At 28.6% G+C, this 17,509-nt stretch overlaps 1 protein-coding gene and 1 long non-coding RNA gene across 3 annotated transcripts; both read right to left on the bottom strand.

Moving 5' to 3' along the window:
• Positions 1-1,770: 1,770 nt before the first annotated feature.
• On the bottom strand, positions 1,771-4,012 carry LOC128283698 (uncharacterized). 2 transcript variants are annotated; one of them, XR_008274104.1, is made up of 3 exons: positions 3,924-4,012; positions 2,782-2,869; positions 1,771-1,997 (listed from the first exon to the last, which is right to left on the bottom strand). It is a non-coding gene; the product is annotated as an uncharacterized LOC128283698 (long non-coding RNA). The 2 variants fall into 2 exon arrangements; XR_008274103.1 differs by lacking the exon at positions 2,782-2,869 and having other exon boundaries at positions 3,924-4,007.
• A 3,834-nt stretch (positions 4,013-7,846) lies between these two features.
• Positions 7,847-9,653, bottom strand: LOC108463325 (phospholipase A1-Ibeta2, chloroplastic-like). Its single transcript, XM_017763278.2, has one exon. The coding sequence runs from the start codon at positions 9,510-9,512 to the stop codon at positions 7,980-7,982; it is 1,533 nt and encodes a 510-aa protein (XP_017618767.1). The 5' UTR covers positions 9,513-9,653; the 3' UTR covers positions 7,847-7,979.
• Positions 9,654-17,509: the final 7,856 nt, after the last annotated feature.

The following is a 17,509-nucleotide window of genomic DNA, read 5'->3' as shown; positions in this document are numbered from 1 at the left end:
TTTCTATTCTTTTAATTTGATTTAATAACTGCACTTTGTACAAAATGTGGATATTTGTGAAAATCACTTCCTACCATCACCAATTGGCCTTAAAAAACCTTTTCTAAAATTTATGCTAAAGAAAGTTTAAATAATTTCTAATAGTTTACCATTTTCCTCGAAAACCTTTTTTTTTTTTTATCAAGTGGAATATTATTACACAAATTAGTTTAAACTAACAACAGGTGGAAGGGATGTTATTTTCACAGATCAAGCATAAAATAATTATGAAAGAACTAAGCTCATGGAAGAAGCATATTCTACTAAATTAAGTCACAAGGGCTAGACCGGTGGACTCTTAAACCGAAAACCTGAGGCATGAATAATTCGATCCCTGATCCAGGAAACTGTAACTAAGTCAAACATGCGAGGAATTTTGGTTTCATGCAAATCGCAACTAAGTAAGAAAACCACCTTTCTGCTTGTTGGGTTGGTGGATTGTTTTGCCGGTCTTGATTGCTGCCCACTGGAAGGAAGTGGGTAGATATTGAAAGGGCTCTTGTTCTTGTTTGGTTCTACTGATTCTTCGAAGGAAGTGATTGACGGCCGAACATTTTATCTTTTTGTTTAGATGGAAAATGTGCTTATTTATCGAGGACTGCACTTGTTGTCTCTCGTCCTTTCCCTTTCTTCAATAAAAATATAATATCCAGCTATTATCCAAAAAAAAAAAAAAAACACTACTTCAATTCATTAAATTGAAAATTAGAGGAATGAATAATTGGACCTAATTGGGATACTTTTATTACTCAAAAGAAACTGCAATAAGTCAAACTTGCAAGGAATCCTGGTTCCATTTGCATAGAGCACAGCAATAAAAATAAAAACATTCATAGAATATTTAAAAATAATATGAAATATATGTGAATCGCCATGATGTTATGTAACATCTTCATACTTGACTCAGTCGTCGAGTTATGGTATCAAGATGTCACATTCATTGTCGAAGCAACTATTGAAAATTCATATCAATTTATCATATTATTTAATTAATGTAGATCATTAACTCATTTTAATAATAATCGAATTTATGATAAAACTAATAATGAGTTAAAAGGAGCTCATTAAAACATCTACAATCAAAGGCCAAACTGTAAAGTTCATAAAAATTTCTAAATTGTCGTTGTGATGTTGGGGTTTCCACGTTGTGACATGGCGAACTTGTCATCGTGAGGTCGTCTTCATTTTTTTACAAGTTTCATAATTTATTTTTATTTATTTATTTTTATATATCATTACCAGAATATATATTCAAATGTCATAACCGTTACTTCATTTTACATATCATCCACTTACACCTATTTCTAATATTAAATCCTCATAAAAACATGATATTCAATTAAAGATAACAAAGTATATAAAATTAATATAAATATTAAAGTTTTACAGACCATTGGAGGACTTGCACTTTCAAAAATAGTTTACCCACTTTACGTGCATTTCATATTTATTTCTAAATTGTGCCAATCAATTTAATTCTTCATAAAATTTTAACAAAGAATTCAATGTCACATCAATTAACAATTATTCACTTATTATTTTATCAATTCGTTTGAACATATTGTAATACCCCTACCCGTATTCATTGCCGGAATAGGGTACGAGGCATTACTGGAGTTTACGAATTAAATTTTTTTTTTATATTCAATATAGCCCCTTTATAAATATCTAACCTTCCCTGCAATATTAAATCGAGACCAATCCACATCAACCAAATCAATTCAATACATATTTTCAAGATAAATTCATGCATATTTATAAGATAACGTCATCACATATCTAAAACCAGGTTTGTTAACCATACTAATGGCTAACTTTACATTCATTTCACGTTAACATTTACTTTGTTAGCTTATACATGCCATTGATTTCCAAAATAAAGTTTCTTTATATACCAAAATCCTAAGGTTGACAGTGTGATGTGTCTCCAACCAAATCCGGCCTCCGAGCTCTTAACACTACAAAACAGGATAAGCACTTTGTACTTAGTAAGCTCATGTAACAAGAGTTATACTTACCAAAAATTTTCAATACAATATAATAAACATTCATATATCCATTTAATGCATTATTACCCTAACATGCACAAACTCAACATTCAAGTTAGTACAATAATTTCCATTTATCAATAATATATATACCATGATTGATGAGCTCGTCAATACCATGATTTCTATTTCCTTGTTATTTTTCCATATTTATCCCGTTGAATTTATCGGAATTTCGATGGATTTTCAGAGGTACACATTTATTGTACAATTCGGGTCCGTCAATTCATATTCATGTGCGCATATCCATTTCGAGAGAGCACACTCCCTGAACCTCAACCTTGCAAATGGGTTACAGTCTAGGCTAAATCCTCCAATATAAACTCATAGAGTATTGTCGGGATTACCGGTCCGAGCTAAATCACAACGACAATTACTCTAATGAGCTTGGATCTGAATTACAGTCCAGCTAAATTTAGACCTAATTCGGATTACCCGTCCGGCTAAATCCATTTTACACATATTCTTCTGGAGGGCTATATCAGATAGGATCACCCGTCCGGCTAGATCCTTTTACCGTCAATTCCTTTTCGAGATCTATCGAATTTTCCTTTCATTCAACCGGATTTCTTCCCATTTTATCAAATATATCAATGTTTCATCAATTTTCATATAATAAACATTCAAATCATATTCATATAAAAAACATGCATTTCAAGCATTTAAGAATATAATTCAAGTTACATGAACTTACCTTGATACTTGTTTGTAAACAATAAAAATCTACTAATCCCGAACTTTTTCCTTTCCTCGATCTAGCTTCGTATTTAAATCTTCCAGATCTAAATAAATAAATTTAATTATCAATTTAATACATTTCATGTTCATATGCAACATTCTCTATAATTCAACTATTATTTATAGTTCATTCAAAGCTGTCTACTTGAGTCATAGTCACTAAATTATTTATAACTTGAGCTACGGAACTCCAAATTAAGATCCGTTAATTTTCCCTGAAACTAGACTCATACCTTTTTACCATAAAATTTTCAGAATTTTTGGTTTAGCCAATAAGTACAGTTTATTCTTTAAAGTCACCCTTATTCTGTTGTTGACAGTTCTGACCCTTCTTCACTAAAAATTAATTATCTCTTCATACAGAATTCAAATAATGTTCTCGTTTGTTTCTATTAAAAATAGACTCATTAATTATTCTAGAAATATAAATTTAAGCCCATAATTGTTTTTATTAAATTTTTTATGATTTTTCAAAGTCAGAACAGGGGAACCCGAAATCATTCTGACCTTGTCTCACAAAATTTATTATATCTCAAAATTTAAAAATCCATTGCTTACACTGTTTCTTCTATGAGAAATTAGACTCAATAAGCTTTAATTACATATTTTTTTCATCTTCTAATTCGATTTCTACAATTTATGGTGATTTTTCAAAGTTAGTATACTGCTGCTGTCCAAACTGTTTTTGTGCAAGCTGTTTATTACCATTTTCCCCTAAGCTTTTAATAAATGATAATTTCGTCCCTACTCAATTAGCCTCTCAATTGAGCTGATTTTTCTCAATTAACATTTTATTCTATCACCTTAAACTAGTTTACAACCTTTAGGAATCGGAATTTCAGCAATAGACTTTAATTCCAAGCATTTTCACAATTAGGTCCTAAAAATCAATTTCTATTGAAATTACCTAATAAAATCATCTCATAAACAAATTAAAGCTTTAATTTAATTCTATTTCATCATAAACGTATAGCACTCAACCATGGTGACTTTCAATTTCATCCATGAAATCAAAAACTAATGAATTTAATAGTAGGACCTAGTTGAAAAAGTCTTAGAAACACAAAAATTACAAGAAAAAGGCAAGGATTAACTCACTTGGTGCAAAAATTATGAAATATCAGCTTAGGGAACCCTCCTATGGCTTAGCTTCTGGAATTGAAGAGAAATGAAGAGAAATCTAGATATTTCCTATTTAGTCATAGCTTTATTTAGTTAATTTTGCAATATTCCAATTTTACCCTTAATTTATCAATTTTTCTGCTGATTTCATACCCTTGCCGTCCAGCCCAAATAAATTTTGGGTCTAATTCCCTTTTAAATCCTTTCTCATTAGACTCTTAAGCTATTTAATCATTCTAGCAACTTTTACACCTATTACAATTTAGTTCTTTTCATTTAATTGACTACCCAAACATTAAAATTTCCTAACGAAATTTTAATACCACACTAATAACATTTCATAAATATTTATAAAATTATTTTCGACTCAGTTTTACGAGATAGAGGTCTCGATACCTTGTTTTTACCCAATTTCTTCAATAATTTCTTTTTCTATCTAATCACTAAATTGGTAAAATTTTTCTATCAATATTTTCATATGATTTTCCTATCATATCAATTTTCAAGCAAAAATATTGAAATAAATTTCTCTTTAAATCGGATCTATGGTTACGAAACCATTGTTCCGATAACCTTGAATTTAGGCCATTACACATATTCACATGTATCAACCATTCCATCACTTACAACCATTTCGAAACATTTCAAATTCATCTACTATATATATATTCATATATATTTTTCCTCCTCCTCTCCATTCCACATCCTTTATCTATATATTTATTAGAATCTCTAACTTTTAGTATATAACATGCTTATATGTAACATTATCTATAATTCCACTATTTACTATTGTGTTCATATTAAAGCTATCCATTTGAGTCATAGTCATCAAATTATTTATATCTTGAGCTATAAAATTTTGTTTCTTTCACTGTTCCTTCCATATGAAACTAGACTCAATAAGCTTTAATTACATATTTAATTCAATCTCTAACTAAATTTATATAATTTATGGTGAATTTTCAAATTCACTGCTGCTGTCCAAACTGTTTTAATGAAAAAAATATTTTCTTTTCTATGGTTCTTTGCACTATCTTTCATTCATTCACACATAATTGCCATATTTTTATTACTATACAATTTAGAAACTTGTGTTTATGTGTAGATTACATATTCATTTCTTTATCTTAGTACTTTTCACCATACAAATTACATTCTCTCTTACCAATTTAGTGCTTTAAGTCTCTATTCTTCATCAAATACTTTCTATTTCCAGTATTTAGATTAAATACATGTTTCATACATCTTACTCAAAACATATTTAACTCAATCTATTGAAATACAAGTAGGTTTAGTATGAAACTTACCTCCTTTGTCAAGAATTTCTTCATTTCCATGCATTTCTCATCATCACCACTTTCCTTCCTTTTTCTTCTCATTTTCTCCACTTTCATCTACTATTTTCTTGCTTCTAAATTGATAAACATATTCTCTAGAATCTCTACTTCATCTTCTCTCTTTAATATCTAAGAAAATTTTCAAAAATTTTAGATAAAAAGGTAGGTTTTCATGGTAAAGGATTAAATTATAAAGAAAATAAAACTTCTTTTCTCATCCTTTGACTCACGTAGGAAGGATGATAAATTTCCTTCATCCTTCCTTTCTTTTATACTACCATTTTCTAAATAAAATAATAATAAATATCTAAGTAAAATATTAATAAAATAATTTTAACTAATTAATTAAAAATCACCAAAATATCATCGACATCATCATTACATTCTAGAATTCTTCCTCTTGCTAATTAACCATTTTATACCCTTTATGATCTTTCAAAATTTCATCACCGAATCATTACTTAATTTGGTAAAATTACGATTTAGTCCCTCATAATTCTTCACATATTCATTTGGTCTCTGCATGCCAATTTCATATCTTAGTAAATTGGATTATTTTCACTTTTGGTCTAACTTTCTCATTTTTACACTTCGATCCCTTAAATTTTGAATATTTACACTTGAGCTAAAAAATTTCATATATTTACGATTTAGTCCCTTCCTTAATACATCATGTCATTCTTCTTGATTTAACTCTCTTTTGATATATTGCAACTTTCATTTTCTTTGATCTTATACCTTATTTCGCTAAGATTTTATCTCATATTATTTACGACCAAAGGATTTTTAGGATGTTGCATGTTATATTTAATATTTTAATATTTTAGTAATATTTAAATTAAAAATAATAATATAAATTTTTAAAATAATAAAAATTAAACTAATAAAATATACAAATATTAAAAGTTAAATTTATCTTTATACCTATATCGAAGATTTAAAACAACATAAATTTAGCTAACAATCTTTTACCTAGTAAAAGTTGTGGTTTGAACACTGATGCTATGCACTTCTAAACTACCCATTATGGACTGTAATGTGATAAATGGTTAATAGTGAGATTCTTCACTCTAGTGATGCCTTTCAGTTTGCTTCATTCCTCAGAGATCTATAGTACCCTCCTCAATATTTCATTGGACTTATCACTTTGCATTTTAAGTCACTTTACAACCACCACCGCGTGGATGCTTATTCTTTGTCTCTCTCAATATATAATAAGAAAATACGATAACAATTATGGTAGTCGAAGTTTCGATCTCACTTATGAAAATAAAATATATTTTATAACTAATCGTTTAATTTTTTAAAAAATATTTATAATAAGAAGATTACTCAATATTACTGATAAAGAATATACTCAGATTTCGAAAAAAGAGGAAAACAAGCTAACACCTAACTTCAATTTCAATAATTAAAAAATGATTGTCAATGAACGAACAAAAACAAAAGAAAATCAGTAAGGCTCACCAAATTCTTATGTTTTTACCTCAATTTCAGTAATACCATGAAATAAGGGTTACAAAACCCACTCATCCATATATATGGTTAAATTTTATTTTTAAAATTTGTAGCTTCAGTTTTGTATTTTAATTTGAACAATTTTAGTTTTTTATTTTTGAATTAATTAAATTTAGTCTTTATATTTTTAAATTTTAAAATTTTAGTTATGACCCAAACAATAATAATTAAATTCGTTTAGTTAAATTCAATTACTAATTATATACTATTTGTACAAATATAAATTTAGATCATTATAAGTCCTTATATTTTTCTAATTTTAAATTTTCAATATTGATCAAATGACAAATAATTAGCTGAAGTAAATTTATTGATATCCAAGACCCAAAGTTTGATTTACAAATTTATATGTGATAGTATAGTGTGTGTATATTTATATGTGAAGAAAATGTTTGAGAAAAGAAAAGTGGCAGAAAGGCAGTACGGATTCAGAAAAATACTTGCGAATGAGGCAGACAGAACTGTGAGCTTGTTTAAAGACGAGTGAATATTTTCGCTATATTTTTGGGAATCGAATTAGGAAACTTCAATGAAAAAAAGAGAGGTATATTTAATACTATTCAATTAAAGGGAAGTCAATAAAATCTCTAATACTAATTCAAAGTTACTTAATTCATAAAGTTATCAAAATTCTTTCGTTTTCACATTGCGATATACTTTATTACCAAAAATAATTTTTGAAATTACTTTAGTGGTTCATAGATAAAAAAAATTTATGTTGTTTTTTCTTTCTTTCATTTTCATTAAAGAAATGGGAGTTAGGGATGATCCCTAGTCTTTATTTGTTGAGACAATAGACATACAAGTGTATGATAATTAACGCATTTAAGCGCACTCGAACTCATATTCTCTTATACTAATAAAAATATCGATACCAATAGAATTAAAATTCAATTCACATTGAAGTCGATTATTTAAACTGATATAGCTATAACTAGAGTAACAAAGCAATCAATTCTCTCATGGTAAAAAAAAGATAAATCAATAATCAAAGAAATATTTTTTCATTGTGTGTGAAGGGAATACCATAGAGAGGAGATATTTATCTACACCTTTGGAAATACTATCAACTTTGATAAATAAATAAATAAAAGAGAGAGAGGAAGAATATGGGACACCCTCTTTGAATGGTATATGTGCAAATTCTTTTTTTCCCTCTAACAAGCTTCGCTTTTTATTGAGATGGACTAGGCAAACAACTAGGCATAGGGAAGCTAAACCTATCCCTTTCAAGGTTTAAACTCAATGCCTTGTGTGTATACAATTGTTTCACGTTTGATCCTTGATCATGAAGTAGTTTCGCTAAACTTCGTTTAGCATTCGACCTAAATGGACACTTTGATGATAAGTATCCGTCCACCAAATGTAAGTAAGCTTCTAGATCATGACAACATGCTATGTCTACGTTCGGTTTTAAATAAGGTGACATTTTAGTATCAACCCGTAATTCTGTTCCGACGTGAGAGTATGTCCATGGGTTATCTTCTTTTTGTTGTTGTTGAGCTTTTTCACCGATGAAGACACCTGGAACTTTAGTGATCAAATCTTGATTGTTAACGATTCTCAATACTTTAACATTTTTCTTATTTAATCGTTCTACAAAGCCTTTATTACCAACTCGAGGTCCTCCAAAAGAGAACACGGCGACTGGCGGCACGTGAGGGGTACATGAGCTTATTTCGTCGGCAACTAAAAGAGATAGCGCCGCGCCAAGGCTGTGCCCTGTGATTGTAATGCTAAGGGGTTCTCCTTTGTACATTTCGATCAACCTTTGCACTTCTTCGACCACTGATTCGGCCAAGCTAGGCACGTGAGCGCCACGTGTTTTATGTAAGCTTAAGAACCCGCGTTCGACCCTTTGGGTCGGGTCATCGGATTCGGGGATTTGATCCAGTTGGGCTCGGAAATTTTCGGCCCATTCCATGCACGTAGCGGTTCCACGTAAAGCAATCACGATATCCCTCCTCCCCATGCGGTGGATCTCCCTCTTATCATCGCAAACCGCTACATACCCTATCCAACTTGACCTTTGGGTCATCCACCCGAGATCCGGAGCCACGTCGTCGACCCATTTCGGCAACCCGACGGAGGAGGTTGTGTAGAGGCTCTTTGTCACCTTGTAAGACCTATCGGGTAAAGCCACGTGCCTCGGCAACGGAGCCTCGTCGGTTGACATGGCCGGGTTCGAATGGAAACCATGGTAAGCAGCTTGAACAAATTCACCGTACCGAACAACTTCTCGCCGGAGATTCTCGTCAAGAGGGTCGAGCAAACCGGACCAATCATTGCAACCGTGGTACTCTCTCCAACGAGAACCGAGGTTGTTCCTCGGAGAATACTCCATGGTTTTGGATAAAAGCCTCTGAAGCCTATTTAAATGGCGGGGAGACATCTCTTCGGCGGCTTTCATTTCCGGCCATATCCGGGATAGGTTAAGCCCTTCGAGTAAACCCTTACCTTTGGTTTCGATCAACCCGTTGCTGGTGGAAGTTTTGACGACTCGTTCTGGGTCGGGTTGGTTTGATTTCTGAAGGAGTTTTTCGAGGTTGGAAAGGGTTTCCCGAGTTAACTCAGTCGAAGATGTCGATGAAACATGTCTTCGAGAAGTTGGATTTAGAGGTGATTTCTGGCACTTGAAGCTTGCTCGCCTGGCATTGAAGACATTCAAGTTCTGAGCCGGAAGAGTCAACCCGACGCCGATCATCATGTAGTAACGTAAACCGGAAAAATTGACAGAAAACTATATCAAAGAAAAAGGCAATGGCAATGGCAATGGCAATGGCGATGGGGAAGGAAGAGATGGCTTAAATCGAACAGCTAATGGGAAGACCAAGTGGGTATTAAACTTAAAAGGTAAAGAAATAAATTAATGTTATTTATAGACAATGATTTTCCAATGTATACCCACAGTTCACATCATAATTACATAAAGAACCTTACTGTCTTATAATGGTAATGATGAAATTATGAGATGTTTTATATGGTCTTTTTGGTATTATGGGGGAAAAATTAATTGAGAAAGCTACACCCTTCAGCCTTACCGAGTTCAAGAAAAGTCTGCCATCAATGAGAAAGGTAGTTAACTTTATTTGGAGTTTGAATTGACCGAAAGGACCCTTGGATTCGGCCTTCTCATTGAATAGGATAAAGTTATAATGTTTCAATTGTTAAAATTATTTAAAATATAATTATATAAATAAAATAAACAATAAACAATAAATTTATAATTTTTGGGTAAACTACCTAGTTGGTCACCTACTTTTTAGGGCACTTTCATTTTAATCATTCAAAATGAAATACTTGCAATTTAGTCACCCAACTTTTAAGACGCTTTCATTTTAGTTACTCAAGAGTTAAATCTCTAATGAGAGTTAACTATACACACCACATTATGTTTGCACTTTCATTTTGGTAACCTAAAAATATATTTTTAAATATTAATTTGGTAAAAATCAAGAATCAAAGTGAAAAATTAGTAGAAACTAAAATAATACACAAAATTTATCAAATTTTACTTGTTTATCCTACTGCCAGAAATTCTAAATTTGGGTTTTCAAATATAAATTTTAAATATTAAGATTCAAAATTAGAGTACCAAATCCGTTGACATTATTAAAGGATAAAAATTTTCAACAACTTATTTAATTTATTTTGATGTTTTGAAATTATTTTTCAAAATTATCAATGAAATTTATCATCTTTAATAGTTGTCTAAAACTTAAATTATCGATGAGTTATTTTAGTTGATGTCACTAAGGATAATCTGAAACATAGAATAAAATTTTAAATTTAAAAAAATTAATTTATTTAATTTTAATATTACCGTAATAAATCGGTTGACATTATCAATGAATAAATTTTTTAATACTTAAAAAATATTATTTTAGTGATAAACATGAAAGCGGCCTAAAAGTTGGGTGACTAAAATGAAAGTGTAAACATGATGTGACATTTACTAAAATGAAAATACCGTAAAAATTGAGTGACCAAACTGTAATGATTTCATTTTAGGTAATCAAACTAAATGCGCCTAAAAGTTGAGTATCAACTAGACAGTTTACCCATAACCTCTTCTCAATCATTAAATAATAGGATAAACGCGTTTTAACATTTTTTGAACTCATGTCCATTTGTGCTAACAAAAATACTAATATTAACTAAATTAAGTCTCAATCAACTAATAGATTAGTTAATTAAAACAAAACCATTTAAAAGTATTATAGCAAATATAAATGAACTTTAAAAAATAAATTTTGAAAATTTTAATTATATAATATAAAATATGAATTACTTCCGTTTACGTAAAAGAGTTTTTCAAATCTCATTTTTTAACCCAATTCCAGTCTTCAAAATTTTTGTGTAGTTGACTTTCAAGGAAACCGAACCATAGTGAAACAACCGTGTAACCGAGTACGGGATTACGTTCACTCAAGGGAACCATGAAATGTGAACACGTTTTCTGTTTTTTTCTTTTCCTTAAATTCGACAACAATTTTATATAGTTATAAAATGGGGACAATATTATAGTAATCATCATTATTTAACATTAAATGTTGGTACACCGTGTTCAAACAATTAATTGAATTGAATTAGTGTTAATTAACTTTTTTAATTTTAATTATTAATCGAATTAAATTTTAAAAAATTAATTGAATTGAAATATTTCAGTTAATCGAATTAACCGAAATTTAAATGTTTTTGTTTTTATTGTTAAAACAAGTATAAAACATATAAAAATAATAATAAATTGATAATATTTATTTGACTGAATTAAAACTACATATAATTTATATTATTAATTATTAAGTTTAATTAATTTAATTAATCTTGAACCGAATTAACAAATAACTAAACTTCTAAAAAATTATTAACTGACCTCTAACTTAGATCAGTTAATCAACCGATTAATCGAATTTGATCTGTTTGATCGGTTAATTTGATTTTAACCGAAATTTGATCACCCTTAACGATACGAGTGAAAAATGTATGTAACAAATTAAAAAAAAATGATATTTTTTCGATATAATATTAAGGGTAAGAAATGAAGTAATACAATTTGAACTTATGTCAAATAAATTTCTAATAAGAACTTTAATCGTCACTCCATTTAAGTCAAGATAATTAAAAAATGATATTATAATAACAAAAAGGGTAAACTATAAAAATAGTAACTTTTGTTTGCCTCAGATAACATTTTAATCACTTATGTTTGAAATGTTATGTTTTAGTCACTTACGTTATCGTTTTGTTACGAAGTAGTCACTCTACCATTGAACTTCATTGCCTCCCTAACGGTAGTCCTACGTGGCAGTCTAAATGATTTTAAATGCCAACTTAGATATTCAGTTGCTGGGATGGAAATAGGTTTTTAATTAAATAAATTTAATTTAGATTGCCACGTAGGACCTCCGTTAGGGAGGTAACGAAGCTTAACGGTAGAGTGACTACTTTGTAACAAAACAATAACGCAAGTGACTAAAATGTAACATTTTAAACATAAGTGATTAAAATGTAATCTAAGACAAACAAAATTGACTATTTTTGTAGTTTATCCTAACAAAAATTGTTTTGATTGAAATGGTAAATTTGAAAGATTAAATATCATAATATTTTGGTTTCAAATCTCATTATGTGTCATTATTTTTAAAATTTATATAAAAATAAAATTTATTACTAAATTAGTGACGAATTGAGAGTAATTTTAATTAATAATTAAAATAATAAAATATAAAAATTGTTTTATTTTGTTTTATTATTCATATTAAAATTTATGATTACTCTTTTAATAATCTAATATTTAAAGGTGGACTTCCATTTAAAGATGCTCTGTGCTTTATATTTTTTTAATCATACATATAACATTAAAAACTTGATTGAAAATATACCAAATAACAAATTTTATAGTTATATTATATTTAAATTTATAATTAATAACATATTGAGAAGTGATTAAAATGAAAAATTGATCACAAAGTGTACATTTATTTATATTTAAAATTTACTTTTTCCTCCCGACAAAATGGAATAAACTATTAATTTATTATTCCATTTCTTGCAGGTTAATGCTTGATATATTTGAAATTGAAATATTCTGGTCTCGTATTTTTACTTTTGAATTTGTCTTATATAATTTAAAAACCCTTACGAAATATTTTTCTATATATATTTTAAATCAAATAAAAAAACCCAATTTGCTAAAAAAGGATTAACGATCAACTAGCTAGCTAAGCTTTTCAATAATGTTGAATTTTGAACGAGTTTTCTCGTTGAAAAAAAGAAAACAAATTCTAGTCAAAACGTCCTCTTCATAGCTTTTGATATTTTCTCAACTCCCAAACACGACTATGTTCTCTATTTTTTTCTTAATTTAATCACATAAAAATAGATAAATAAATAAATAAAATCCCGGTTTGGGGTTTTTAATGGGAGAGAGCTGAAAAGCTTACAACCCCGACGAATCTAGCTCAAAATTAGAATGACAAGATTCCGATAAGATCAGATAGACATAACCGCCCAAGCTGAGCGGTCACCACCTTCGCAACAACATTAGCAACATAATTCGCCTTTCGGAATACATGCCTCACAAATATTTGCCCAACATTAGCATGGAACGCAGTAATACGGTACACCAGCTCAAAGGGACTCTCACCTGCAGAAGGAGCATTCAGCAAACACACACCCTGAGCACAATTGAGCTCGACCAACAGCATTGAACCCCCTCGATTGGGCAACAATTCCATTTTCAGCTAATAATACAAAGCGGTTGTAATCTTCTCACATTCAAAATTTATTTTTCTACTTTTATTTCTTTGAATTTAATTTTTAATATTTCAATATTTATATTTAATTATTAAAATAATTAAAATTATTTTATTAAATTCACTGGTGTAACATATTAAAATAAATAAAAACACATTTAATCGCCATGTAAAAAATGAAGTTATAATAAACCTAAATTTAATAAAATTATAACAAAAGAAATTCAATTATGTTAACAATTGGACTTACATTTTTAAAAAATAAAAAGTAGAAGAATTAAAATTAAAAGTAGGATGACTAAATTTTAAATGTTTAACCTACAATAATTATAGACTAATTAGATTAAATTGTATAGACAAATATTGTAGCACGTTTTTAGAAGTTTTTGTTTGTTTTTATAACACGTTTTTATCTGCTTCTGTATGCAGTCTTACTTTTGTAAGTGACTTTAAAGATGGTTTTGTTGTCTGTCTTATCCAATTTGATGGATATTCGACTCTTTTGTCAATTTTTGCTTGTTGTTTTGGACCATCCAAGGTTGATTTTTTTTATTGTATTACATGTTTGCAATAACTCGAAAAATTGCATACTTGAGTTATGGCAGAATCAATCGTCATCGTACCATAATGGTCATTTGATGTTGAAGTTGAAGCCTTTATTGTGTTGATGGAGTTTATCTTTCACTACCTCCCCCGAATAGTATAGTACCACTAACGGAATAACTTAATTTTCCTTTTAAAAAATAATCTATATATTCTTTCAAAAAAAAAAATCCACATATTATATAATGACATATATGTTAATAGAATAACAAACTCTAAATTTTGATAATTCTTGATCATATACTTTAAAAATAATCCACACTACCAACAAGTGTGGGTACAGTGTAATGATAAGGCACACTTAAAGGGAGAACATAGATTTAGATCTTAAAGACAATATTGTTGAGAGGGACTGTTATGAATCTTAAACATAGACCGTAAAACGGACATGAATAATATAAAAAAAATCTACACTATATATAGTATATTTGATTAAATTAGTGTCTCGACACCATGGTTAGGTATATAATGTTTTATGTCAAATTATAAATATGGTTCCTCTACTATGTTTAAATTTAGAATTTAATATTTATATTTAATTTTACATAATCTAGTTCTACTACTTTTTTTTTAGTTCAAATAGTTGACACCCTTAATTATTTTGATTAAAATGTTTAGGATAAAGTTTTTCATAAAAGTTACTCACTCCAATCTTATCATACTAAAATAGATTTTTTGGTTAAATTCCATTATTGGTCCTTGCACTTTGCAAAATTTTAGGATTTAGTCATTGTACTTTAATTTGATCATTTTAGTTCTTATAATTTTCAAATTTTCAAATTTTAGTTTTACCAAATGATAACTATTAAATTCATTAAGTTCTAAAATCTAATTTGGCAAACATATTATGACATGTGTAATGCCATATTAGTTTCACATATTACTCATTAAAAATTCAGTTAGTAGATTAACAATTGTCGTTTACGTCAAAATTGAAATTTTAAAATTCATAAAGTATAGGGATTTAGAATTATCCAATTGAAGAATATGAATTAAATCTACAACTATATACACATAGTACATGACTAGTAATTAAATTTAACTAAATAGATCCAGCTGCTACTATTTGAGTCAAGATTGAAATTTCAAAATTCAAAAAGTATAAGGACTATTGCCCAATTCGAAAAGTATAAGAACTAGAATTGATCAAATTAAAGTACATGAACTAAATCTAAAGTTGTCCATGGGCAGGGACACCTGAAAAAAGGGGGTTTTGGGCAAAAATATATTCCCAGAATATGGGCTTAGGCAAAAAACAAGGTTTGTTTAAAAAATAAGTCAGTCATTGGATAAGGTTTTTTGGCTCGCGCTCGACTTGAATTTTCAATAAAAAAACCCTGCTGTTTTTCTATGTTTTGTTGTTGTTTTCCCGCTATTTTGCTATCATTTCAATATTATGTTGCTATTATTTTGTTGTTAATGTTTAGATATTGTGTAACACTTATTTTATTGTTAATTTTGCTACTATTTTAGAGGCATTTGCTTCTTAAGTTGAACTTATCTAAGTATTAATTAAGTATAAAGATTTTTTTAAAATTTATTTTAATATTTTAGTATATTTGGTGTATTATGTTTTAATTTTTATATAAAAATAAATTTTAAAAATTAATAAGGGCCCATATTTTAACATTTTTATTTGGACAAAAATTGAGACTTATGTTTTGGGCCAAACTAAGCCCAAGTCTAGCAATTGGCCTAAAATTTTGTTAAAACCCAATCCAACCCAATCCATAAACAACTCTAACTAAATCCACGACCTTTTCAAGATACAAAAATAATAGCAAAATTTAAATTTTTTTATGTTGGAAAGATAGTTTTAAGAAAACTCACCACAACTAATGGTATTGATAAAGTATACAATCAAATCATGTTAAATTAAAATATCAGGACTAAATCTTAGATGTTAAAGATAACAGAGGATCGATACTGAAATATTATTGTTATCTTTTAGTGGAATAAAAAAAACAAGAAGAACACGATAAAATCGTTTAAGCTTTCTTTTTATATAAGTAGAGAGGAATCACTAAAATTAATATGATGTGGAGAGTTGTCACCAAAGTCACTAAAAAAAAGTGGGCATTAACGGTGGTGCAAGATGGTGTAAGCCATTAATCAATCCACACTAGAAACCTTTTCCAAATATGGTTGCTTTCCCTAGCCAACAATCTGTCTTGTCGAAACACCAGAACCTAGTGAATGATATTAGTAATTTGGCCACTTTGCTTGCTGCACATCCTCAAATTGCCTAAAATCTGCTCCACCACGATGAAATTGCTTTGCACGCTTGCATAGTGGATAATTGGAGCCATGGTGAAATTTAGGGTCCATTACTAACACCTCCATCTAAATATATATATATATATACACGAATGTTTGAATCAGATTAAGTTAATAGAAGTATCCATTTAAAAAGTAATATCAGATCGATTGAATCGTAACCGGAATGAATTAGTTGAATCTATTTAGAAACGATTGAATTGATGATTGAACTTTTTTTAAATTTTTTTTTATGAATTTTCAATTAGATTGATGAATTGGTGGTCTAATTAATTTAACCATTAGTCTGATTCTTTTACCCAAAATACTGCTAATTTGCATTCAAATATATCTACCTCTAAATTTTGGAAAAAATTTATTTTAATGTTTTTGAAATTTTATTTTAACTTTGTAGTTAATGTTTAAAAATAGGATCATTTGTGTTGTGTCTCCAAAATTTCTCAAGTCGTCTTTTTTAATTTGATTTCTTTATAAGATGTATAAATTTTATGATAAACTTGATAACAATTTTAATTTAATTTGGTAAGTTAATACAAAGTAATATTTGAATATCACTTGATAAAAATTAAGTTAAATAATTGTAGTATTTAAAGATAAAGTAGTATCTAAATATTAAATTAATAAAAGAAATTCACTTAAATAATTGTATTATCTCGTATAAAAAATTTACCATATTTAATACAAATTAATTTTTCTAAATATTAAAGATGGTTTAAGCTATCTCAATATAATAAGTCGCTTAATATGAAAAAAAAGGTATGAAATGACTTAAGGATTTCAACTTTATTACACAAAATTTTAATACATCAACATTGCTGATACAACTAAAATCTAATTAATAATAAAGTACATTTTTACTATTTTATCAGTAATTACTTTTTCAAAAATATTATTTAAATAATATTTATTTCTTTCACCTACACGGCATTACTAGCATATAATCGGCATGATTATCATGCATCTTTCTCCTTGCTTTTTATCCAAATCTTATAATAAAATATTAGTATTTAGAATTATATATTAAATTAATATATAATTAAGAGTGGTTTAGTATTTTTAACATCAA

This window comes from Gossypium arboreum, chromosome 11 (genome assembly GCF_025698485.1).
Source record: "Gossypium arboreum isolate Shixiya-1 chromosome 11, ASM2569848v2, whole genome shotgun sequence".
NCBI lineage: Eukaryota > Viridiplantae > Streptophyta > Magnoliopsida > Malvales > Malvaceae > Gossypium > Gossypium arboreum.
The sequence above is the reverse complement of the archived record's forward strand: the minus strand, read 5'-3'. Positions and strand labels throughout refer to the sequence as shown.

Coding starts and splice junctions, on each gene's coding strand:
- LOC108463325 (XM_017763278.2), bottom strand. CDS start 9,512: ATGATGATCGGCGTCGGGTTGACTCTTCCGGCTCAGAACTTGAATGTC.